The sequence below is a fragment of the Chanos chanos genome, chromosome 14, assembly GCF_902362185.1.
Source record: "Chanos chanos chromosome 14, fChaCha1.1, whole genome shotgun sequence".
In the NCBI taxonomy this organism is placed as follows: domain Eukaryota; kingdom Metazoa; phylum Chordata; class Actinopteri; order Gonorynchiformes; family Chanidae; genus Chanos; species Chanos chanos.
Genome location: NC_044508.1, coordinates 12,932,959 through 12,959,560, shown reverse-complemented (window position 1 = coordinate 12,959,560; position 26,602 = coordinate 12,932,959). Strand labels below are relative to the sequence as shown.

At 43.0% G+C, this 26,602-nt stretch overlaps 2 protein-coding genes across 2 annotated transcripts in view; both read right to left on the bottom strand.

The window, feature by feature from the left end:
* Window positions 1-22,656, bottom strand: part of ryk (receptor like tyrosine kinase) — a 40,505-nt gene extending 17,849 nt beyond the window's left edge. Inside the window, exons 1-7 of the mRNA XM_030791599.1 lie at window positions 22,015-22,656; window positions 5,821-5,942; window positions 5,395-5,494; window positions 5,012-5,143; window positions 3,866-3,925; window positions 3,027-3,183; window positions 1,916-2,016 (exon numbers count right to left, since the gene is read on the bottom strand). Of these exons, the coding sequence (XP_030647459.1) occupies window positions 1,916-2,016; window positions 3,027-3,183; window positions 3,866-3,925; window positions 5,012-5,143; window positions 5,395-5,494; window positions 5,821-5,942; window positions 22,015-22,237 (895 nt within the window). The 5' untranslated portion in view covers window positions 22,238-22,656. The remainder of the gene's footprint in view (window positions 1-1,915; window positions 2,017-3,026; window positions 3,184-3,865; window positions 3,926-5,011; window positions 5,144-5,394; window positions 5,495-5,820; window positions 5,943-22,014) is intronic.
* Window positions 22,657-24,000: 1,344 nt separating this feature from the next.
* Window positions 24,001-26,602, bottom strand: part of sned1 (sushi, nidogen and EGF-like domains 1) — a 28,022-nt gene continuing 25,420 nt past the window's right edge. The window contains 7 exon segments of the mRNA XM_030791578.1: window positions 24,001-24,398; window positions 24,495-24,522; window positions 24,806-24,885; window positions 25,250-25,337; window positions 25,764-25,880; window positions 26,281-26,379; window positions 26,519-26,601. Of these exon segments, the coding sequence (XP_030647438.1) occupies window positions 24,497-24,522; window positions 24,806-24,885; window positions 25,250-25,337; window positions 25,764-25,880; window positions 26,281-26,379; window positions 26,519-26,601 (493 nt within the window). The 3' untranslated portion in view covers window positions 24,001-24,398; window positions 24,495-24,496.

Here is a 26,602-nt window from a genome sequence, read left to right as displayed (position 1 = left end):
ACCTCTTCCTACAGAGTCGACAGATGGAGGGCTTCTGTTTTATTGCGCTGTTACACTGTCCACATTTTTAGTTATCTTGGATATGTCTAGAGTTCATATACAGACAATCTGTGATCTTATCGTCACTTTATGTTTTTTCACAGAAAAATTCAGGGAAGGACTAACACAGTTGATACAGAACAGGACTTGAATAGTTAACTTGTTTGGGGGAGGCCTGAGAGAGCATATCTTTTAAAAGAATATTTAATTTGTTGAGCATGTTTTTTTTCTTATTATTTTTCCTTATTCACCCTTCTGTCACCAGTGTAAGCAAAACCATTCTGTAAGGAGGCATTCAGTTGCATATCTAAGAAAGTGTAACCCTCATACTCTGAGTGGCAGGCAACAACTCATGGCAGTATATAGTCAGGCTCAGCCAGCCAATAGGAAAACACCTTACAGTTGTTGCCCTTTTCTGCTTTGGCACCTACAGCACTAATGACAGTGTAATTTTAGCACAATCACGGAAATTGGAGGGAATCAGGGGTTACTTGGCCGCAAAGGAAACACCAGGTCTTTTCTTCAAAAAGAGGCTTCCTGTTTTTGCTTTCTCCGTTTTGGATGAGGAGGAGGAGGAGGAGTTACAAGCAAGGGAAGAGAGGTACAACCAAGGTTTTGCCAGAACATGTCCTCATTGGTCTTACTAATGAAAAGGGAATCAGAGAGCTCACGCGTTACTCCATCTATCACGGAAATTACTAAAAATACTCAAATTGTTATGGACAAAAGGAAAAAGAAGAGGTTTGGGACATGATGGGAAGTGCTGACACATGACTTTTTGGTGAAACTGTGGAAACTACTGTGGTAGAGCATGATGTACTTTGCATAAATATATCCAACCTACCCCAGACATAAACACAAGATGCAAACTCACACACACTTGCAGTGGGGAACGGGTGTCCTATCATCCACACAAACTCCATAACTTAATATACTCCCACACCCCAACACACACAAACACAAACAGAGACACACACACACAGCGTGTCACTGTTCACACACCCAAGGACAACGCTGTGTAGGACCCACAGGGGATGTGATGTGAGCCTGATTACAGCAACCTTCTGATTCCAGTTTAGTTAATTAGATCATTCCCCACCACTTATCTCGTTTAGCAGAGGAATGTGGGAGGGCGGGAAGAGAGACGGGGCGGCGTGTGATATGTCTGAGTCTGCAGTTCTTCTCAAGGCCTACGGAGCAGTGAGGAGAGGAGGCCCAACCTGCCGGCTCTAGGGTGGGCAAGTCAAGCTCTGCTCGATTTCAAATTCAGTATAGATTACAGCCCTGAACAGAATGGTGGACATACTCAAATACATTTACGTCCTATGGACACGCAGAGGAAGCCCGTAGATTGTAATTACTAAAAATACGTGAGATGAAGACGCGAAACATGGCAATTGCCTTTCAAAGGGTGTTTTTTTGGGGGTTTTTTTGGGAACATTTTGTCATCTTAGCGTAACAGCACAGCATATAAATAACTAATTAGGTTCGTATGCCAGTTAACCAGACTACACTCAACACAGCCGATAATAAGGCCATGACTCCTTTTACAATAACACATACTGCAAATCTGAACCTGAGTTCAGGCAATTCAGTTTTATTTATCTTGCAATTCCACACTCTCATTTGGCTTGAACAATAAGCATGTTTCCAAAATCCAAGACCTGAGACCTGCTCCGTGCAGGAGATAAAGGAGAGTAAACAGACCCACAGTATATGATTGGAAATCGTGTTGGCAACAGAAACGCGTCTGATTAGTGTGTAGTTATGTGATATGGAACGGTGGTGGTATTTGAGTGAATACACCAGTGTGAGACCAGTTTGAGTTTGCAACGTTGAGAGAGAGAGAGAGAGAGAGGGAGCAGGATGGGCTTACTGGTGACTGGCGTGGCGTTGTTAGGAGTGTCAGCCCTCAGGTACTGTGTGGTCTGGGTTGATGGCTGGGACAAACCTTGGGAGCTTCCGCTGTCACTCACGCTGTTAAAGAAAAGGCAAACGTGAGAATAAACATCACTTTTGGTCAAATTTCCCTGAATAAACATTCAAAATGTAGCCAGTCATAAACTACACAGAGTTCACCATTGCTTCATATGGCCCTTGAGAGCTCTGAGCCATCTAGGGGTTTGACTAACTACCCCACGATCAAGTTAAAGTAGGGTGTAATTGTCCCCATTAAAGCTGTCGCTCATTACCTGCGGAGATTAAACACTAGCGGCTGAGGGAGGGGGGGCCTTAAAAGAGGCCCTAAAACTAAGAGCTGAACCTTCCTTCTGAAAACCATTGACCCCAATCATCTAGCAAGGTCATTAACTTATCAGAGAGACATAACCCTCCTCAAGCATTCAGCGTTCTCCCTAGCAACCAAGTAGGCAAGATCTTGAATAAACAAAGGAGCTATTGGGAGAAAAAAAGTGTGATCGCGGTCAGAGCTATGAGCTATTTGGAAACTCCCGTCACGGTTTCCCCTCAAGAATAACGGGAGCTCTGTTCGAAGAGGAGCTGATCGGATCTAATCCAACACCTACGGGATATGACCTCCAACTGGCTGATCAAATCAATTCAATTTGGAGAGAAAAAGACGTAGCTTAAAAACTCAATTTTGTTCCCAAATATTTGCTTCCATTAGATTAATTTCTACAGACCAGAACCTTGTGAAGGTTTTTTTTTTTTTTTGCTTCTTTCTGAGAAATGGAGGATTCGCTCTGAACAATGATTTCAAATGAGTACGAATTACAGATGAGAGGAGCTGTTCTTTATCAGCAGATGAAAAGTTATTACATTATGCTGAATTCAGATCACTATCTCTTATTTATGAGGAAAAACTGATTTGCTCCACAGGTTTCTTTGAAAAATAACTTAAAACTGTCAGGTGCTAAGAGGTACGTGTAATGAGAATTTGTCGCCAAATTCTCAGTGTTACAAACGTTTGCAAGGTTGTCAGCGTCAATTTGGGTCGATTAGAAAATAAGCTAAAAAAGGTCCTCAACTGTTCAAAGTCGTTTCTGGCATCGTCCAGCTCCACCCGTTTCATGCTGAGCAGGTGCAGCACGGCGAGGATGATGGCCACCAGGAAGATGACGGCACAACACACACCCACGCTGATGTAGAACACGCGCGTAGACGTGGTGGGGGCGTTGTCGTCGTCTGCCGTGAAAGGTTAAAGGTCAGCGTGAGAAGGAAGGAAGGACATTCGACATTTACAGAAGGACGGAGGGGGAAAAAAAGGCAACATTTACATTAAAAAAAAGGCACTTTCAGAATCGCACAAACTGTGGGATATTCCTTAGTTAAATGCTGTGTTCGATTTTTACCCTCACAACAGCCACAGAGCTTGGGAATTCTACATGTATGCATGGTCTACTGAAACTGATAATTCTGCATTCAACACTTCAGTACCATCTTGTGGCTAACAGAGTCCAGAGACGCCTTTTGTTTGGTGTTTTTCTGTCACACAGAGCCACATGGTCTTATTTTATTCATGTTGAAATTCTGGAAGCCAAAGAAAACTACATTCAGTTTACTTTGGCAACTCTAATTAAGGCCAATGTTGACATTATGGTCAGTGATTGGTTCAAAGGTTGTTGTGCAGTTGAGTGTTGTGCAAGCCACACAGTGGCAATGACCGCAGTTTGGCTCTATGATAGTGTCCAACAGGACCTAGAGACAGCCTGTAATGACACATCTCAGCAGTCATCAGGCTGCTTGGTTCCACCGTTTGAGCTTGACTCAGGATCCTCATGGTTCATTGTGCAAGTGGAAAAACAACAATAGTAACAGAGTTGCAGACTGCGTAGACTGCACAGAGACTGGGATTACTGGTACGCACTGGGAGGTCTGGGCATCCCTGGAAAAAGAGTGTTGACAGGCGGGTCAGGCTGCTCTATTCCTGTGTGAAAAAGAGAGGCAACAAAAGAAAATGTCTCAGAATTACAATGGACACCTACTGCAATTATCCTGAACATAAGAGACCAGTCGCACAGAACTGCCAAATATACAAGTGTTTGTTCCAACTCAGCAGACACACTCTTGGCTTATCTAATCAAGGTGCTGAGGCACTTTCGAATATTAGATTCAAACGGTATTCGTCTAGACCTGGAACAAAATCTTGCGGACCTGCGGAGGACTGTCTGACACAGAGGTGGCCAAACAAACAGTTAGGAACGCACCAACCATCTCACTGTAGGAAACTGTGGTCTAACACATGTTTCCAAGGTACAAATACATGGATCTTCGAAACACATTTCCACAGTTAAGAGATAAAATGAAAGAAGTGGAAACATGTTGGTGTGTGGCATCTATTTAACCGTAAAAAAAAGAAAAAGAAAAAAAAAAAGCCCTCTCGCTTTTCCACAATGTGTGAGACCGAGCGGTCAGAACGAGAACATTGTCTTACATTACTGGACCACAACAGAGGGAAGACAAATCCTCAGACAAAAAAAAACAAAAAAACCTTTTTTTGGTCTCTGCGTGTTTATTTGGCTCATGTGCCTAAAATAAGCCAAGCATAAATTAATTGGCTGCTTCCTCCAGTGAGCATATGACAGGGAGACTGGGTAATTAGCATCAGCAGGGTTTAAAATAGCAGCAGAGGCTAAAAGACAAACAAGGGATTCATTTCCCCTTGCTAACCTCTTTAGCAGTTTCCAGGATGGCACAGGAAGTGCACAGAGCCAAGTGTTTAATATGAGGGGCACTTGCTGCAGAGCAGACTTAAAAGTGTGGAGACAGGCATAGACAATGCTTAAACATACACACACACACACACACACACACACACACACACACACACACACACACACACACACAAAGAGAGAAAACGCTGGGATGATAACCCCTCTCCACACAGTGAATGTCTGTTTTAAAACAGACATGCTATCCACTGCTGGCACATGGCAGAGGAATGAGTGAGTAAACGGGGTTCTGGTTATGGTTCTATTTATGTTCTGCATGACCGTAGGTGAGGGAATCTTACTTCTGTAGCACATTTTCGTCCGTTTGATGTTGATCACAGTGAAGTTGTTGGCATGGATGGTCAAATTCAGCTGAACAGTCAACACCACATTTTTCTCCACTTTCCCCGAGCAAAAGAGGTCCACTCGGAAAACTAAATACACGCATAAAGAGTGAGAGAGAGAGAGAGAGAGGGAGAGGGAGAGAGAGAGAGGGAGAGGGAGAGAGAGAGAGGGAGAGAGAGAGGGAGAGGGAGAGGGAGAGGGAGAGGGAGAGAGAGAGGGAGAGAGAGAGAGAGGGAGAGAGAGAGAGAGAGAGAAAGTGTGTCAGAGGAGCTGGTAACTATCATCAAAGTGAGAAGGGGTTCCAGGAAGTGAGATCATAGGTTGTTGACGAGTCGTGTACCTGAGCGGGTGCGGGGTACCTCTCCTTGTGTGGAGATATTGCTCTGAGGCTGGCTCATGACTGTAGGGTCATCGACATGGAAACCCAGCCTGTACTCTACCTGCAGAACAGAGAGGAAGACAAAAGGTCAGCTGTTATTAACTCTGATGCTAAATGGTGTTGGCAGTGAGTAACAAAGTCCTCTGAGCACTTTTCTACTGCAATACGAATGCATTAAGAGACAGCGACCGTCACAACACAAACAGACGGTTAATTGATCAGATTTAAAAACGAGAGATGTCTTGTTACTGAATGCAACTGCAAATTTTCAGTGAAAGAAAGATTAAACTGTACAGCTGTGACAAAAATGGAAATAGAAAAATGTCAAACGGAGAAATTTAGCGTGGCTATACACTGTGGTCCTCACAGGTTAGTAACCGTACCCACCTTGTTCTCGGAATGCCAGGTGAAATGCAGACTGTTGGTCTCGCTGGGCACGGGTGGAGTGAAAGAGAGGGCGTAATGGTTCACCACATCGTCCCGCACATAGTACAGCTCAGCATCCAGACCTGTGCAGACAGAAGGGGGGGATGGCAAATCTAGTCAGGTATGAACAGACCAATAGGGGATGAAACCAAAACTATTCCACACACAGAAAGCCTTTGTGCGGCCTTAAAGGAATATATATATATGTTCTTGAACCCCTAAATCTTTTCTCGTATGACCGCTACAGTAAATCATAAAACCGTTCAATGTTGTCTTAATGGATTCTGCAGATTTTCTACAGTACAGTAGCATATCCATGGTAACAACACACATTCTGAGAACACAAAAAAAAAACACTCTCTGGAAATGGTGACCAGCGTCTGTGATTTTTTTGACCGTCTGAAAAACGATGCATGAAAAGCCACAACAGTCCCGAAACGTTCAAAAGAACGAGAGCAGATCAGGGCTTAATAACCACTGATCTATGACCACAGTTTCTGATCAGCAGACTCTCTGGAGTTCGGACTGACTCACATGGGGGGGCGGGGGGTGGGGAGACCGAGGAATGCTTTCCATTAAGTCGACGGGGGTCTATGAAACGACTTTGGGCCTAAACCCAAGCACTGACCCAAAAATCCATTTCTTCCCTCCCTCTATATTTAACATTCGGTGAGTAAAGCCTCTCCCTGAAAGTGCTCGATGAGTCTTTCCATTATCTCTGCTATGTAAGGACAAGAGAACGCACCGTGTTTATGTTTCAGGTCTTCGCCCGTTCTCGGCACGACAGTAAAACACCCCCGTCTTGCCGAGTCCTGGCCTCTGTTCCTCTATAACTCAGGCTAAAGACAGTGTAATCTAAACACAGCCTGAGTCTAAGCCAAAACTCCTTTTTTTTTTTTTGACCAGTCAAGTCTTACACACCTGTGCTGAGCATAGGGGTTCATTAATCCCCATTTCCAATGAGAAGGGGGTTAGTGCTGATGGATCTTAAACTACAGTCTGGTGAGGAATTAGCTTCCCAGACACAAGAGACCAAAGCGTGTGAACCTGATTGACAGCTGAAATTCCCCAGGATGCCCCAGGGCAGCCCTATCAGGGGCCAGCTCGTCTGAGTGGAGCCCGTCTATCAGTCCCTGGGGGTGACGTAAAAAAAAGGGACTGGGGGAGGGGAGTATGTGACTCCCCCCTGCCGCTCAGAGTAAAGTCTGTGAAACTTTGAAGTGTGTGTGTGTGTGCATATGCACATTTCAATCTGAACAATCCATCCTAGCTACCCAACTACAACTGAAACAATTTACACAACTTACTGAACTACTTTTACCGACCTTAAAAACTATATTTCTGTCTGTGTGTGTGTATATATATGTACATAGGCTACATAGGGCTTTGGCCATTATGCCCCTTTTCCTGTTATGTTTATGAACAGGTATGGTTTGAATTTGAAAAGCTGGCTGCAGTTGAAGCCACTGCTGACCAGACTTCGACTAAGCCGGGCTGATGGACTCTCTCCTAATGTGAGTAGACTTTTGACACCTTCTAAGCCAGTCAGCTGTGTGGCTGTGGTGGGCCACATTCCTCCACATGGCTGGAGCCTGGGACCTCACTCCCTGTTAGTAGAGTGGGATAACCTGCCATGCCTTGACCCACACTGAACCGTGGAGTAATCCTGCTGATGCAGGCATGCACTGGGGCGTGAGGAACACTAGACACACACACACACACACACACACACACCCCACTGCATTTTCAGGCTATTGTAATGAGCTTCCTCGTGCTGTTTCTTGTGACTTCTCTGGCCCAGGTTTTGTCCACATTGCTACTTAAAATTAGGAGAAACCAAGAGTCCGAGAGAGATTAAACAGAAAGAGATAAGAGCTTGGAGGAACATTTAGGAATTTAACCTTGCACTCTTTCCCCCCTTAAAGTCTCTTCCTATAAATCTCCACAAAGGTTTGGCAGTAGTCAATACACAACAAGCCCAAAACCTCAAAACACACAGTAGTAGACTGAAGACAGGGTTGAAATAGGGTCAGGTGTGCTCGACTTCGTGGTTTCGGGGATCACCGAAGCCTTCAGACGTTTCAAAAGAAAGTGAAGGAGAGGCCGTCTGAAAAAGTCTGGCATTGTAAAGCATGCTCAAAGCATCATTCAGAGTTTAACTGCATTTCAATGACTGGGAGTACTGGTTTATTATAGTGCTGTTATTACAGAACAGCCTCCAGACAACTATGCTGCTTGCCTGAGTCAGTCAGGAGTCTTTCTTTCTCTCGCTCTTTCTGCTCACGTAACAAGTTACTTTCAAAAGAGTTCTGGTCAACCACACCATCTTTTAAAAAAAAAAAACCCTCACTAGTGGTTTCCGCTTACTTTAATACCTAACCTTAACTGTGCTGTGGCATATGGAGGGTGCTTTTGTTTTTATATAGCTTCAAAATCCCTTTCATGGTTGAGATGCTTCCACTCCTCTGAAAGAAAAAAAAAATCCAACAGGAGGGGGCAGGAAGAAAAACAAGTCTACAATGCAAGAGATCCACGCTGCTTCATCTCAAGACGCCTCATTATAAATGTCTTTCCAAGGATCCAAGCTCCACATCTCTTTGTCTTATCTCCAAATTAGCCAGCTGCGATCTTGACCAGCCGCATCAGATGCTGTTGTAGGGAGAGGAAGAGGGAGGAGATTACGAGGCATCGGCAGCAAAGTGTTAAAGGCCCAAAAACAGCCGTAACTAACAAAAGCACTACTTTATCTTCTCAAAACAGTCTTTAAAAAGGGAGAGTGGGAGATAACCCCCTTTAGCTCACGGAATAACGTCAAGGTCGACTTAAAGCACGCCGCTAAGACTGCCTCATTCCACAACGGCAACACAACCTTTTCGGGCAGAGATGGTGACTCAACACAGCTGTATCAGTGGAATTCAAACACTGGAACAAGTGATGTCACAGCTTGTAGGAGGCATAGGAGAAACAGCTCTGATCTGATGATGTAACAAGATTCCAGGACTGCCACTCTTTTGATAGGTTGAAGTGCTTAAAAATTCCAGGTTTTCCAAAACGAGGAAAATGGGGAGTACAGCGCTTTTGAACCTGGCAGGGGAATACAGAAAGGGAAGCCTAAACAGAAGAGCTGCCTGTAAACTATTTCTCTATATTTTACACTACTCAAGTCACATACCTTTACTCTGCTCAAACTAACACATACACAAATCAGAATCCCAGACAAAAGAGACAACGCTACACATCATAGCTAAGTAATATATTACGGCTGGGAAGGCCAATACAGATCCTGACAGAAAGAAAGCTGGCTGACTCCATGTGACGTGATGTGTTTATTCCCCCCTTTCCCTAAACAGACACAGCAATGGATTCAGCACACACTGAAGCCACAAGTGGGCAGAGTGAATGGCAACTCCATACACGTTAGCATTCCTCCTGTGTGAGCGTAACTGCAAAACGAGGGGGGTGTTTTCTGAAAAAGAGACACAACATCTGGGGGTGGTAAATCTCGTCTCTCTTTATTATTTTGGACCCCACAAGCCGAAATAAACACGGAGCATTCCACTGTGGGTTGGAGGATCGTGTTGCCGCTTTTAGAAAACGAAAAAAAAAAAAAGAGAGAGAGAGAGAGAGAACAAAAGATGGCAGAGACCAGGTGCCTGAAAGTACACAGGTACAACAAAGAGTCTTCTGTGCTCTCCACTCTGCTTATCCTCCATCCTCGAATACCCTGAGAACAAACAGCAGCCCTCACAGACTGAAGGGACAGATTAACTCTTAAGGAGGAACCACATCAGTACTGAAACGTCACACGGAGCCAGAGGCTGGAGCCTTACGACGCCTCAAATCTTTTTGAAATCTTAGGCTTGATGCTTGCAGTTGCTTGAAGTTTTGCCTTTTTTTTTTTTTCTCCTTTTCCAATCTGATAGAACTGGGGATAAAAAGAGATGAAAATGTTTGAATGTGCACGGACATGACTCATTCTATACGTTTTTTTTTTTGGTCTTGTGAGCGTGTTCAGGGCATGTTACTAACAGGATGTGGTGGATTGAGACCTTACCCTACAGATCCTCTAGGAGAAGCACTAAGTCTGCTCTACCTTCAGACATTCAGGCAAATCGAGTAGTGACTAACATATCTCTGCCTTTCATTAGTGGACGACACAGAGATCAATGGGGGAAAAAAGGGATGTTCTATATAACTACGTTAAACAAGCATTTAGACGCAGTCACACTGGAAAGAGCAGAACATTTTAACAGATACCATGCTGTCAGCACAAAACTGAAACATTTTCAGCTTTCAGGCCCAATGAAAATGAAAGAAAGTTTTGACAAACAAGCGCGCAGACAAAACCATGTGGTGACTAGCCTTCAGTGTGTTTCCACACCACAGTTTTCAGTTCCAGATCCCAAAAAAAACACTCTGTGCTCACACTTGGCTGGTGAAACACAAAGGGGAAAAAGAGAATTAAATTTGCTCTGTGGCAAGTTAAGACTCCACCCTTGTTTCACTTAAGCCTCATTACCATACTACGGTAGAGTGGCAGAGTTCCACCTCGTGGAGAATTCCTCACCGGTAGGCCTCCCTATCTGTGCAGATGGTCAGAGGGCCAATCAGCATAATGCCAAACAGGTGCGGAGTGGAGCAAATGAGAAGCTAGCCATCAAGACGACTGAGCTCTGAAGGCAAGGCACAGACAGAAAACCACTTTCAGATGTGACTCCACTTCCAGGTTGCTCTTCGTGGCATGGACATGAAAGGCCCAAGCAAAAACTGGCCAGAGAGAGAGAGAGAGAGGGGAAGGGGAGGGGGAAGGGGGTGAGGGTGGAGGGGTAGCACAGTGGTAGCAGTAATGTCACAACCTGCTCGGTTGGCGAAAGTAACTTTGACCGCAGTGAAGTGTGGGCTGGGACTTTCTCACAGCTGAGAGCTGACCTCCGGAAGACCTCAGCTCAGTATGGATTCAGCAGCACAAACCACACAGACAGTTAGCCTCTCTCTCTCCCTCTCTCTCTTACATTCTGGGACTGTGTTTCTGGGGCTGTTATTCTTGGGGTTGACAAAGCTAATAAGAGCAAGACCTGCAGCGAAAAACGCGCTCTCTGGAAAAACATTTATAGTGACTTCAGTCACAGCTCTAACCCCCCTGAACTTCCACGCCAACAAACAGCCTGAAGACGCAGGACAAACCAAAGTGGAAAGGAACCGAGGCCATTTTGCGCCCTGGTCCATTACGAAGGCGGACTATTTCTGGGAGGTGGAGCTCAGTGTACTCGACAAATTGGTTTACTTAACAAACAGAGATGTGGAGGCTTGCGTGATGTGGTTGAAGGAAGGTAAACGTGCTTCACCTTGACGAAGACAGGCTCGTTTTAACGTTCTTACACTGTGGCCTTCTCCTCCAAGTCTGAATCATACCTTCGCCCAGACTTCCCTGTGAACGCCCAGGTCTGGATATGACTGTGGCCAGCAACTTCATACAGAAAACACACTGCCTGTTATATTAGTACACAAACCATTTCCTTCATTTAAATAAAAGATCCCCCGCAAAAAGGAAAAATAAGTGATCTTCTGTGTTGGTCAAAGCTGAATTAAGAAAAGTGGAGGAGGGAAAAACCATCAACATAATATTTGCTATGCCGTGGCAGTAATCCCCTGTGGACAAATATTTATGTATCCAAGAATTTGAAACAGTTAACTGTAATGGGAATACTGAGACTGCCAAAAATGACAAATAAGGTAAGTGAGGATCACTGGACCGCCACTGAGAGATTAGGTCTGTCCTGAGAGTACCATCACATCTGAGCAAATACAAAAGAGACTGAGAGGGAGAAGGAGAGGGAGAGGGAGAGGGAGAGAGAGAGAGAGAGAGAGAGAGAAAACGAATGGTGTACACAAAAGATCCAGTAGAGGACGGAGCATGCCTCCTCCTTTTCAGAGTCCCAGTACTTAGTGACAGGCAGGATAATGTGAATACTACTGACAATCATTCTTCATCTATTCACTGGCTCCTTTTGTCAAAGCTCTCTCTCCTTACTCCTCTTTCAGCTCTACTTGGGAGCTTTCTCTTTTTCTATTTTCCTTTCTTGGCTCCAGGCTCATATTCAAGCTAAACTGGCTGTATGGTCAGTGCGCAAGCATGTGTACACAGCATTATGACTTTACACATTTTAGGATCAGCATTTAGGGTGTTAGCCCGCGGACGGGCAAGGTGTTTTCTTGCTTACGTTCAAAGCAAGGGGGTTGTTCAAACCCAATTCTATCTGTGCTTCAATCTTGGCCTAGGGACGAGGAACGCTGTGGCTATGCGCGCCCCGCAAAGAGCAGAAACAGACTCTTTCAGTGCCGGCTCTCTGCCGTGACAAATTCCTCAGGCGCAAATAGCTGTGTTCTTCCTGTGCCCCGCGCTCTCCACAGCCCCGATGGATGTTCCATGCAACAGCAGCTCAACACAGGCCAGTCATTTATGGACCACATCTACAGCTGACGAATCACATGACAGTCTGCCTCTGGATAAAGCGCCTCTAAGAGTTTTCTCCTTCCCTCTATTCACCACTAGAAACTTCTTTCAATAAAAGTCATGGAGATGTTTAAAACCTTGAGGATCCATTCTAGGGCCAAAATCTCAGATGCTCTCGTAGTTTCCTGACTCAGTGAACCAATAAGGAATGAGACGGGCCAAGGTTCTGGCACAACAGACTGGCCATGGTTGAAATATTATTAATCGTTGTGAAATATCGTGACAATTTGAAATTGGTTCCATCCAACCAACTTCCTGTGAGGATATCTAAACTACAGTGAAGCGCTGACTTGGCCCAGTTGGGGGTTAAGTGGTAAGAGAAACCCCAGATATCTCCACAGGAGGGGGAACAACTTGGGGAAAAGTTAACAAACCACACAATGTCACAGTGAGGGATTTATGGCCCTGGTCACCAATATGTCACATGTGCAAAAACAATTAGGATACAAATGCTGCTGGAGCCCACTCACAGACAACCACACACAGAACCCAAATGGGGTTTAGAATGAGGCCCCCCCTGTTTTCAGATCATTTAAGGAATTCTCGTTGGGTAGGTTCAGTAAGACAATCAAAAAAAAAAGCACAGGAGATGGATAATGGTAAAAATAACTCAACAGGTTCTTTCTCCAAAACTACTTTATTAGACTAAACAGCTTTATCTTGACAATTTCCAGCATACTGAGTACATTTTACTTGGATTTTAATGTTTGGCTGGAAATAAACCGGATGAATTTGCTGAAACGTTCGCGGATTCCTGCAGTCACACACCACTGAGTGTGATGAAGCTTCACGGCATGGTGGCCAAACAGGTGTTTCACAAGTCCTTATGTTTACAGAGGTCTTGGGAATGCGTCTCCCCTTCACAGACATCCTGTGCTGGAAAGGAAGACAGTTTTGCTTCAGAGAGCTGTAACAGGTAAAAACACAGACAAAAAAAATGGTCTGTCTGGAACGCACTTCTGAGACTCAGAACTGATCTACAAACCATTTCTACATTTCTGCTGTCTCCTTCGCCTTTATCACAAAACGTAGCATTAGGACAACATCAACACAGAATAACCTTAAGTTTAAGAGACACAATGTGTCTTTGATGTAAACATAACTACATTAGAGGTAACAGCAGCTCCGTTTTTGACTTGCACTGAATTTTGAAAATCACATTCCAAGTGCTTTGGTTGGCTGAGGCAATGTATAGAGCCAACATTCAAGGCATCATCTCAGACACTGTGAGACTCATTCAGCGATACAGCCTTGGGGCGAAGTCTCAACCCAGGGACAACCTCTCTTCAAAGTAATGGACTACGTGAAGCAACAAACACAACGTGGCATCATTTCAACTCATCTCAAAGCGCTACATAACCTGAGGTAACAGGAATGCTTTCAATCCCTTGGAACATGAACTCAAAGAGAGAAAGCGTGTTTAAAATGGATGAAGTACAACCTCCAGTACTACTTTTTTTTTTTTTTTTAATCTAAGAAACCACATGAACCACATACAAATCTGAGAGGGGATAATATCAAATGATATTATAAGTCAAACAAATCAATCAATCAATCAATCTGGATAAATTAAGAATTTATTTGTGATAAAATTATTTCTTTGACCACGGCAGTTTCAGATATGATGTGACGGTGCATTGATTTCTTGTTGGGTGCACTTCAAATATTTTTGGGGGGTGAACCTTGTTGTGAAACCACTACAATTGATTGCAACCTAGCAAGCCTCAGGTCTGGTCCTGCAGCTTTGAGATCTAACTGACAGTCTTTGCCATTACTTGGATGCTTAATACAACACTTATAATTCACGGCACAACTAAAATGATACGGTCAGGCAAAAGGCATGCAAAAGCTTGCATTTACATTTCTTTTCAACTCTCAGTTCTTACAACAGGTTCTATCAGACATCAGAGGGGTTTCATTCGAAGTCTGCTCACGTCCAGGCCAAGGTGGGACTACAGAGCTGGATCTCTGATTGATTTAGTGGTGGTGACAATCCGTTCTTTCAGCACACCATCACTGAGCGGTCACTGAGCCCACCATCCAGCTCATTAATGAACATTAGTTTCCTGCAGATCTGCTTTTTCCCCTGGGGGGGGAGGGTTTCTAAAACGGCCGTTTGCTTATGAGGCCTGGGTCAGGCTCTGTGGATAGTTCAGTGTTTTGAAGAGGCAGGTCCAGATTGTCATGGCTCTGATGTTGCAGCCTGATAATGAATCCCAGGCTGCTCTTCAGAGGGACTCAACCTCGCTCATTAATTACAACCACATGCCTCGCTCCAGCAGCTGCCATTGCCGTCATGCAAACACCAAATGAAATTGGTTCTTAAGGAGGGTCTTCAGGAAAAAAAAATCCCAGCATGCATTCTGAAAAACTTTCATTGTTGCAGGTTGAGTGACTGAAGAGCATTTGTTTGGTCTGATGTAGAGTAAGATCCTTCATCTTGCAGCCACAAGGACGCCTAAGGTCCTTGAAGAACTGAACAAGCTTGTGTTTAGGTTAGAGTGAGACACAAACCCTGTAAGACTATCAAATCATAGACATTCCAATCAAGATTCCATGCATTTGAGATTCAGAGTCTGGTTCACCAATGCTAAATGTCACTTGGAACTAGGGTTGTTACAGGACCTAGGAGCCTTTAGAATTTTTAAAGTCTGAATTTAACCATACTCCATTAAAATAGCTCTCCACATAAAGATACCATACTGACAGCAACTGTTTCTCATCTCCACACTGCTTTCCTTATCTTTGGGGAGAGAAGAAAAGTCAGGATCACCCTGGTGCGAATGGGGATTGGAAAAAAAAAAGTCCAAAGCAAAACAATTCCAACTCCTCAGCATATGATTTATATCTGTGACACTCCTACCCCAGAACCATGGAAACCGCTGATAAGATTCAGCTTAGTAAGCGATGCTTCAGTTCCTGAAAACGTATCTTCCTGTTTAAGAATTGGGAGAAAAGAGCTGCAGCCAGTTTCCAGGTTAAATCTGTTAGATGACGGTCTTTAAACCCCAAGCCTTACATAACACTGCATTCATTCTCTGACAAAGTAATATGCTCGATGCCATTTAGCCTACTGTATGTGGTATAGTAAGTGCAGACTGCACTGAAAATAATGAGTAAAATCATCGATGAAGACATAATGTGCATCCTCCAGAAATACACTGGAAGTGTTCAACTACTGAAAACAAATTAGAAACAAAGTATAATTCTGTTCCCCAAAACAAATTTAACAAGACCAACGCAGTTTGAGTGTAACCAAGCCAGAAGTCAGGGCCAAGAACTTCCCCCCTCTGTTTGTTCACTTTTACTCGTCTCCTGGAACTTGTGCCAAACTATCTGTGGCAGAGCAGCAAGTGCACAGAAAACTTCCTTAACCAGTCCTAGGGTTGCCTCAGCTTTTTTGGCACAGAAAGGGAGGATCCGTACAAAAGTCCTTCCCAATAACGCAGCCTGCCATCACAAAGCAGAGGATTTTACTGCCCGCCCAATTTCAGAGGCACAACGCAAGCAGCAAAGATAGAGGCAGGGAAGGGGGTTCCTAGGCCAGTTGAAAGGGAAACCCCACAGGACATGAGTACGCTGAAAAAAGGGTAGAGAACAAACCACGGATGCACCGATTCGATATTGGTCCGATACTGATTCAAACAGCTGGATCGGGGTATCGGTGACAATTACCCGATCTATGGGGCCGATATACTCAGTTCAATTCTACTCTCCGTACACAATCATTTTCATACCCTTTTTGAAATGTTGTACATCCACGCCAAAACACTGAAACGCCTTAGTGTTTGCTGTCCCACCAACTAATTGTTCAGCCAGGTCGCTTCTAAAATAAGCGCTCCATGTAGGGTTTGAACCGCCATTGCAGTTGTTTTCCACCGCTTATGCACAGCAGAAATAAAGCAGGTCTTCTACGTCGGAGCAGTGCATGTGCATTGTACAGTATGATGATCTGTAATTGAGGATAGATTAGCAACTTTGAATGAACAGCATTGACTGCATTTCGCCCATCATGTTTTGGTGTCTCGAGCACAACTTTCGCCAGTGTCATGGCAACCATACGTCACCGTTTCTGAAACACTCTGTTTTCCCTGTCCAGATTACAACGCGAACCCAGAGTTTTCAAATTTAAGCACCTCAGACGGTGTTTTCGAAAAGTATAATTTTCAGTGGCGGAAAACGCTGTTTTAGCGTGGATGGAGGGGCTAAACAGAGAGATAATTATGCACTTTCTAATTTACCTGGGTTAGTGTGGACAGGGCAAGCACCTCCAGACGCATCATGCGAAAGAACACGACGAGTTCAACCAAACAAAAAAGGGGACGATTCGAAGAGGCAGATAACTTTGTCAGGTGCATTGCAAAGACGCGAGAAACTTCCCAGTGATAGTGTCAAAGAAGCAAAAATAACAGAAAAGGTTCTCGAATTCAGTTGCTGGTGCATGATTTTTTATTATTTTAATGACAATTCAATAAATATGTTGAATTAATAATATTTATATATATATATATATATATATATATATATATATATATATATATATATATATATATATATATATATATATATATATAAAATTAAATAAATATGTGTGTGTGTGTGTGTATATATACACACACACACATATACATACATATATATATATATATATATATATATATATGTGTGTGTTACATTTTGTTTTTCAAAGTTAGGAAAGTAACGTTTAAGTCAAGTCTGATGTTGCCTTACACATAAAAGAATGATCCCAGGCTCTTCCACACAGTGAGGCAGCTTGTTAATTAAACACTGATATTGGATCGGTACTCGGTATCAGCCAATACCCAAAGCCCAGGTATCAGCGCATCCCTAGAACAAACCCACTACAGAGAAGCTGCATAGGGCAGAGATGGAAAAAAACAAAACAAAAAAGCAAATACACAATATGCCAACCCCAGGAGAACTGCGCTCATGTCAAACATATGTCCGAGGCAGCAAGCAACTCTACCTCGGCCTAGTTCGACAATAGATGAAGTTGAAAAGTACCACCTTGTAACTGAGCTCACGGAGATTTTCAGTCATAAAACCAGCTGTGATCACATGCTATTCTGACTCACTGTCCACTTCTCATATCAATTTGAGTGGCTCATAGAACATGTTCTTACTCATCTTAAACAAATCTGCTCAAAAATTGCACAAGCTTCCTTAAAAGAGCACATAAAAATGCTTGAGTAACCTTGGGTGCTTGTTTCATCGTAACCAAGTGCGATGAAGAAAAAAAAAGCTACTCGAAACCCACAGTGAATTTCACACCAAAGATGGAGTCCCTGAATTTTGTTGAACAGAGCGCCCACCTCAATGTGCCCTGTTGCAAGAACTTAATATCTTCATACTTGCTCCTACAAACCTTTTTTTTTTTTTTTTTTAACTTCGATTCAAGGAGTGAGAGGTTTCCCTCGGCTGACTCAAGGTCAGTGAGATCCATCGAAGGCAGTCCCTGTGTTTCTGTGAGCCATGTGCATTAACTGGAGGCCGTTTCGGCTTGCAACTAGAGAAAACAAATTCTCAAATTCTTAGCTGGCCCAAGGTTGCACATTTTGAACACTGAGATCTAGCAACATGTTCAAATTTATAAACTTTAAATTGCTGCCTTGTGAAATAAGCTAGACAATAAAAGTCTGCACAGTTAACATTTTTTCGCCCACCGAAGGTTCAGATCCACAGTCGGGTCAAGAGCAAACTCCAGGGCAAACGTAAGGTGTCAGACTAGGAGAGTGAAGGAAAACACTTAGCCTGACATTAGAGCAAAAAGAATGCTGAAGTCTTGCTTCCAAGAGGCTTGTTCTTTTAGAATTTCCTCTTAAATTTTCTCACTACCGTATATCAAAACAGCTTGTTTACTCTATGCTAAATTGTTACAGGAACCAGAATAAGTACTCTCTCACTGATCAAAGAATTCCTCTTGGTGCCTTTCATATGGTGACTGAGAGGCTAATATATCAGATTTCTGACACTTCATTATCTGTTCTGACATAATACGTGAAAAATGTCTGACTGCACAACATATTCCCTTAAATCAAATGTCCCAATTACAAGCTATATCCAAAAGCCTCAAGGAAACACCACGGCGGAAATAAATCAGAATTGCAGTTTTAGCAACCAACATCAACACAGGCAAAACACGCCTCCATGGGCAGCCTCCGTGAAAGCCCATCTCCAAAATGTTTACTTTATGTCAGACCGAGTCAAGATCCAAGGCTCAGAACAGGCTGATTATGATGTGAATGTAAATATGGAAATTGTATTCAACCTTTCATCATTGGCAGGGGCAGTGACTGCGTGTTTATGAGTCAAATTTGCAACAGGGTCTCCTTTTACACAAATGAAATTTGTTTTTAAAAGAAACTCAACTCAGAATTATGAAATGTGGATTAAGCTGTCCACTGCAGCACAAACTGGAACCCAAAAGAAACTCACGGCAGATTAGGATCTGTGAAAGGAATTACAGAACTCAAGAGACCCAGGAGAGAGGGAGAGGAAATGACAAGGAGAGCTAGGGGGAGAGAGGGAGAGAGAGAGAGAGAGAGAGAGAGAGAGAGAGAGAGAGATACAAGCAAGCCATTTGCAGTGTATACTCTTTGCCATGCGTTGACGAAATGAAGCTTTAGCATTGAACTTGAGAGGATTAAAGCCATAAAGGACACCCGAGGTGGGACCATCTTCAATGGGATGAAGGCTTTGTTTAGCTCTACTATATCAACAAAAAATGTTTGGTGCAATTATCATAACACATTGTTGTGATTCGAATAATTAGCAGAGTATTTAGTCATAGTACATGCCTAGTGAGAAACAACAATAGAAGGACAAAATCCTTAGACAAATTAATGCAGGAGCAGAGGGCAATTACTTGCTCAAATTACTTTAAATGTAGTCTTTAACATTCACCTAAAAGCAAAATTCCATTAGATTCTTCAACCAGAAATCTGGCAAGACAGAATATCCCTATGAGTCATACAAATGTGGGATTATAGAAACCACATCAATGGTAATAAGACTCCCCTTTGCGTTGGAGGTGGCCACCTGATTCTCTGGGGCTCTAGGTATCCCCAACGAGAAACCACTGATGTCCCAGAGATAAGTTCAGAAACAGAGGCTCCCTCAAGAAGTTTTCCCCAGTGGGTCCCCTTCACTAACAATGAGCCTCAGTCTACTTCCAGAATAATGATAGGGTGTTGTTTCCTAGAGTGGCAGGGACTATTGTTGTACCTCTAAAGGCTTCAGGTTAGGAAAATGACACTGGAGAGGAGACACACTTACACTGTACAAGACTTTTTCAAATCCAAAATCAGACCAGGAGACATGATCAGTTATTTGTAAATATGACTTTGTAAACTGCAGTGAATTGGGGTGTAACACCAGAGCAGAAAACTTGCCAGAGCATTAACAGTTTTCAAGATGTTGTTGACACTGACATATTACAGCAAAAACTGTTGGAGCATTTTAAGCGTGTGCTCCGAACTAACTGGTTTTGACCTCAACAAGGACAATCTCCCACCAAAATTCCACTCCATCATGTCAAAAACATCTTCCAAAAAATAAAGACACAAGCCATTTCGCATTTACACAGAATCTGCCAAACAGTGCTGACCACAGATCTCCAGAAACAGGCAATGAATGCTGGCACAGTTGTGCTCAAGGGGAAGAAGTCTGTATAAGAACAGCAGTAGCAAAATGGATAGACAAACCCAGTAGCTTTCCCTCTATTTGTCTGTGCTGCCTGATCACTGTTTCCCCTTTTCTCCTCACCTCATTTGAAATGTTTCAAAGCTAAGCATTCCAGAATGCTTTTTCAAAAGATAGCTTCAAGAATGCTATAGAACCTGGGGAACATTCTAATAGTCATAGTAATCAGATTATGACTGAAAGGGAGTGTACAATTCCTATCTCAGCCTACATCCATCAAAACCACAGTAATGCAGAAAATATGGAGAGAGGAGAGACAACCAATATAGCAGTCAGAGATTAATCTCTAAAAGCCATGACCTCCTGAAGAAAATATATGCTTCCTATCTGGTGGGAGTGCCATAATACGAGGGCGGCAAGTATTAACCATCAGTCACCAAGACTTTTGAAATCAAATTGCTCTGCCCATTCAAGTCAGTTTGTGCATTACACCTTGTACTTAAGAGTAGGGGATTGTCAGTGACATTTAAAGCAAATTGACAGACAAAGCCTCTCCAAACATCACCTACTGGATTTGAACTGTAATGATTTCTGGACATCATCTTTGCATATGGAACCATATGCAAATGTGTCCGTTTCAGTTCCCCAACTCACAGCTTCCTGCAGGAAATCGTCGCTGGTGTGTCTGAACCCTCTAATTATCCCACACAAGGTGACGCTAGTAATGTTAATGACCAGTTCCAGATTCAACCACTAACACAGATGTGCCAATTAACAATCATTAACAATTCACACTAGATCAGTGGGGCATCATGTGTTTCACAAGAGACAAATCGAAACACACTCATTCAAAATATTGTTGGTAATGCATGGCTAGGCTCCAGGCATGATCCAGGAAGCATACCTGTGGTAGCAAAGCTCTTTTACTTAGGTCTAATAGACTGGTATGGACATTCAAATGCTCTGAGCCAGATTTTACGTTTCTTTCGTGACCTAGGAATTTTAGCGCAATAATTTTAGCCTAGGATAACCACAGCCTCTCGGTCTGACTGCATTATTCACCCGCCAAAACACAATGTAGTCCCTGTCCCTAATTCATATGCTACCCATTAGGGTAGCAAGTAAGTACAAGTCATGGAGAATAAAAGGTTGCTCTTAGTCTCATTCAATTCCGTAATTTTCATCTGACAAAGTCAAGAAAATTTAATATAAACAAATTACTAAATAGATGTCTCTGTCACTTAACTGCAGAAGTATCTTCAAAGAACACAATGCTTTGAAGTGTGTTTAAGGCGTATTTGATTCACATTTGCAGAATGCAGAATGCAATTAAAACACGAGTGCACATTTCTAAGAAATCTAACAATGATGAAAAGAACAGTTTCGGTCCTGAAGGTAAAACCGTGCGACGTAACAAAATAATGTCACGTGTTTTTGATAAGGTGCAGAGTTCCTTTATCAAAATACTGGAACAAGTACTGCACTTGAACTTTGTTGTAGGGAGTTTCAGAAGGAGATTGGAGTTCATTGTATAATTTCTGGTTAATATTAGCTGGCGATACATTACCAAAGTCGTAAAGCTAGACCCTGAAGTACATCATCTCAATGGCACAACTGACCTAAAAGAAACGCGAATCATACAATTTATCCTAGCTTTTGTTTCCTTGACACAGCCCTAGTGGCAAGGTACTAGCGTGCTGGATTAGCCTCCACGTAACAAAAAGATACGGATAAACTCCTATTGTGGTGTAGCTTACTTTCTATCTGAACAAATCAAAAAGACACTAGCATTATTGTTACGCGCTGAAGCAAGCAACAGGGAATATGCTTAAGGTTGAAACGGCTGGTTAATACCACAGGACCTAGTTAGCCAAATAGCACACAGCCACTTTAAACGACGTCAATTTGCCAGCTCTCGCTGCAAACTTACAGACTAACTGTATGCCATGTCCAAAACAGTACCACGGGCTGAAACTTACCCAAGAATTTCTTCACCTCTTCCTCGCTCATGTAAACGTTGACTCTTGGACGATTGTTATTGTTGGTGCCCGGAGCGCTGCTCGGGCTGGCAAGACATACGGCCCCTTCCAGGAGTAGTAGGAAAAAGAAACCCCCTAGTCTCCAAAGCACCGTATGTGGCCATACTCGGGACACAGACGGGCTACCACCGGACCAGTATGCAGGCTCCTTCTTCCCCAACATCGCAGTTTGCTCTGTCTCCCTGAAACCCACTGGACTCCGATTCAACCGTACAACTTCGACCTCATCGGAGGCTCGAGTTACGTCCTAAAGCATAAAGGACGAAACATAATTCTACTTTTGTGATGAAGGCGGTCAATCCACACTCTACTTTTCCTTTCTCCCGGTTTTTCCTCCGGTTTGCTAACTGACTAGCAAAGCCAGCTAACTTTGGTTAGATACTGCTAATCAACCTTCGCACTGTCCAGGAGAACGGCCAGGTTTCACAGCTGGACGGACCGATGAAACTCTGTACTCCTTCCTGAGTCCGACTTCTGATTTCTTCATAAACGAGTTTTTTTGAGTGGGAACCTAAAAGAACTGCCGTGAAGGACTGGCCTGAAGAGCACCATCCAGTTCTCACTTTTCATGGTGTATGCCACCCCCCTGAAATCTCAGTTTTCATTGAGGAAAGGGGGGTGGTGGGGCTCAGTCAAATCTGGTGCGCGCACGCATCTGTACGGGCGCGCTCATTGAAAACTAGTCTGAGTAAAACTGATTCCATAATAACTGCATTAAGGAAACGAAGAGTTTGTATTGGACCACTCCCCAAGCTTCATTCTGTGTGTTAACACAGCTGTATTCTAACGAACATGAACTATTCGAACCTGCCTTTAAAGTGGGTGATACCTTAAACAGACTACTCTTGAATGCAAATAAATTATAGTATAATTTGGTTGGAGTATGTTTTCAGGTCTTTTGGATCTCAGACGAGATCTGTCATAACGCATACATACATGTCCAGTAGTTCTACCGTGTGCATATCAACAAAACATTTTGACGAGTATTTATCATAGTGAGTCAGTAAATAGTTTATATCTGCATGTGTACCTGTGGTTTATCCTCACCTGTGTGGTTTACAATTTACATTTGCTGAACAGTCATCAAACCGATATTGCTGGCAAGAGACTTCCGACTCGACTTCACACTACCCAAACGAAACACAGAGCAAATATCTATCCTTTTCAAACATACATATATGAAGACATATACTACGGCCTACCCACACCTCACATGTACTGACTTTTTACCCCTTGCCCATCTTCTTAAAGTGAGGTAGTTTACTCGATTCTGTGGGCAGACGCTTCATAAATTCATGTCTAATCAATTGTCATGTTCCCTTTCAATACAGTCTCGTTTTGATATTTTTAATGTCTTTCTCACTTTCCTGACGTAGCTAGACCACGAGAGAGCTCACATATTTTTAGATACATTTGTGGTATTTTTTAGGCGAGCTGTTAATGGATTAATGCCCCCAAATTGCAACACATTCTTATTTTTGGCGCCCCCACTGGCCTGGCGCCACCATTACTCGCACGTCACGCATAACCCCAAACTGCGCTCTTGAAGCCAATGTAAACACCCTAACATTAGAGACACCTTGTGGTACTTCCCTAAACTGCAGTATTTGTTTCCTCACCGTGAATTCGCTTGATACTATTTCGCGCGGTTGCCCAACACGCTTTTTAGTAACTAAATTTCAGGAAATGAATTAAAGGGACGACTTGCAAATATGCTAAACTCCATAACTTATTTATTATGAGCTAACACAAAATAAAACAAGTTCTGGAGAGAGAGAGAAACATGTTTTAACATTTTTATTATTAAAATAGTCACCTACAAAACAGCCTATAAACACTATTTACACGATAGCTAGCAGAGATGTTTGCTTTACAAACAGAAAGGCAATGTTTGAGTTTTTTTTTTCCAGTATTCAGGAGAACTCTTGCTGAGAGAGGGAGAGCATACCTGGTCCTATGTAAGGAGGTTTATCAGTTTCATAATCAGATGAGATGCATTTTTTGTGAAGGTTTGTAAATAGAACAGGCAATGATTCACACATTTCCCTGAGGGCCTACATAGCCACTGCTCGTTATTTTTAAATGTGTCATCACGGACATTTTGAGGTATGCTATTTGATGCAGGTAACTGCTAGAGTGGGAGGAATCAACGTCTATTGGTCATGGAACTCTTCTGGTCAGCCTGGGCAACCACTGATCCAATGAGTTTTGGAGAGAACACTCCAGAACTTGGCCAGGGCTTCTCACTTGAGTTAGCTCTGGAAGAGGTGATCCTTGGGGGTTTAGAGGACCCAACCTCGTCAAAATCACATGGAATCAGCCTCCTGGAAACACAAGGATGAAGGGCAAAATTTTAAAATATGCAAAGAGTAAAATTTTGAAAGTTTTTCAATACAATGCCTTAAAGGGACAAGTGTTACCATTATTGTTGTCTGTTAGGTCTTCTGTCTGTTGAGAGAAGTATAGTTTGAGCATGAGCAATATTTTTGCCACAGTTCATGTCCTTCCATAGAAAATATTGCTCTATTTGTGTTGAATCAGATGCTATGCTAATAAGTGCTATTTTTTAACAGAGACCAGCAAATATGTAGAACGGGCGCATGATGGGTGCATTACCCACAGTCATCGATTTAGAAAGCTCGCTTTATCTAAGAGGCTTCAACCCTATAGCTTCAGTTCTAAGTAATAACAGGATGTAAAGACAGTGGTGACCTTTGTGTACTAAACTCACTGAGGGGTTTCTTTGGAAGCACAGGCTCACAGATCTCTCTGTAACAAACGTCCTGCTGTACTTTATATGTTCTTTTGTACCTGCGGAGGGAGGAAGAGAGGGAGTGAAAGAGAGAGAGAAGAGCAGAGAGAGGAGGGGGATTCTGTCAGAAGCCAGAGCTGGATATAGTTTTACATTACCAGAAGAGAGTTTGTACTTCAGAAAAAAAAAAACAGCTGTAAGAAATTACTTACATCCATATTTTGACACTATAATTTATCTGTGTTGCACTGCTATTATAATGATTAAAAAAGAAAAACCATGAACATTAACAAAGACATTGCAGTCAGTCTGTTTGGAAAGCACTTAATGGACCGCTAATAGGTGTCCAGTGGAAAAGTGGCAGGTATGAACATGCCAGTTAAGTCATCTAAATAAATAAATAAATGAATAAATAAAACTCACAGGTAATGGCAGACTCCGCCTTCCCAGACAGGTACACTCTTTGTCTCAGAATAAAGCCGGGTGCATGGGTGCGGTACTCGCTGGCAAACTGAGAAAGAAAGAAAACAACAGAGAAAGAAAAAGCAGAGTTTAAGTGGAGGGCACTTTAGTTTAGGACCTGTTTCTTGAGTTAACTAGACCTTTTGAAAAGTGACCAATTGCCGACTGATAGTTTTAGGAAAAGGATGTTTATATGGGGAAAAAGGGTATACATTTAGATGACTTGAGGTGTCCGGATGAGGAGGAACATTTGGGAGTAAAGAGTGGAGCATGTCGTCAGACTGGGAAGATTTCCCATTACAAATGTACTTCAGCGCCGTAAGGTCAAGTCTAAGTCAAAATGAAGCGTGGGAGAAGTGACTATAAATGTCAGGAAATCTCTGTAGCTAGAGCATTATTCCATGACATTTCAGATCATGAGGACAGTTTATATAGTGTGTGTGTGTGTATCAGAGAGTGACGTGATTACACTCACATAGCTCACACTGTCTACCCTTGAAGTTGGCTGCGCAGTCACAGCTGTAGGAGTCACCGTCCTTCACACATGTCCCACTGTTCTGACACGGCTGACTTCGACAGTCCCAAGACAGCTCTGAAATACAGCAGCTGTAGTCAGCTCCTCAAACATTCTACGCATACACACACAAATGCAGAGAATGAGAGTGAGAGAAAAAGAGAGAGAGAGAGGGAGAGAGCGATGCACTCACTACAGATGGCTCCCTTCAGAACTGTGCTGCCTCCCTACCTTATATAGCAGTCTCATTTTTCCCAAACTCACATTTACTTTTTCTTAATTTCTCCACTTGTTTCTTTGTATTCATCTAGAGCCAGAAATCACTGTAGTCTTTCCTTAAAACCTTGCACATGGCAGATAAATCAAAATTAGAAGGGCATGAGTTCAGCTCTAACGTAAAGTGGCAAATCCTTCATCACAAAAGGCAGAAGACATAATCTACAGGGGGACACACAGTCAGGCTCCAGATGATACCTACCAGGCCTTCTCCTTGTTACTTCCTCTGGAATCTCCAGAGCTAAGCTGATTTTATTGGTTGTCTCCTCCAGCCTCTCCAATTTGATTGGGGGTTCAGGTCCTGAATGGGAGGGCAATGCAGTTAATTCAGTGGGCACACGTTTTCTTACATAATTCAATAAACGTTTATGCACAAGACCATGCAGAGTGTGGCGTGACCATAGCAGAGAGTACATGTGGAGTCTGTGAGCTGCACTCACTGGGACGATGTTGGATAGTTTTCCTGGGTAAAGTGGTGAACTTTGCTGTTATCCTTCCCCTGCCATCAACTAACTCCGTGTATC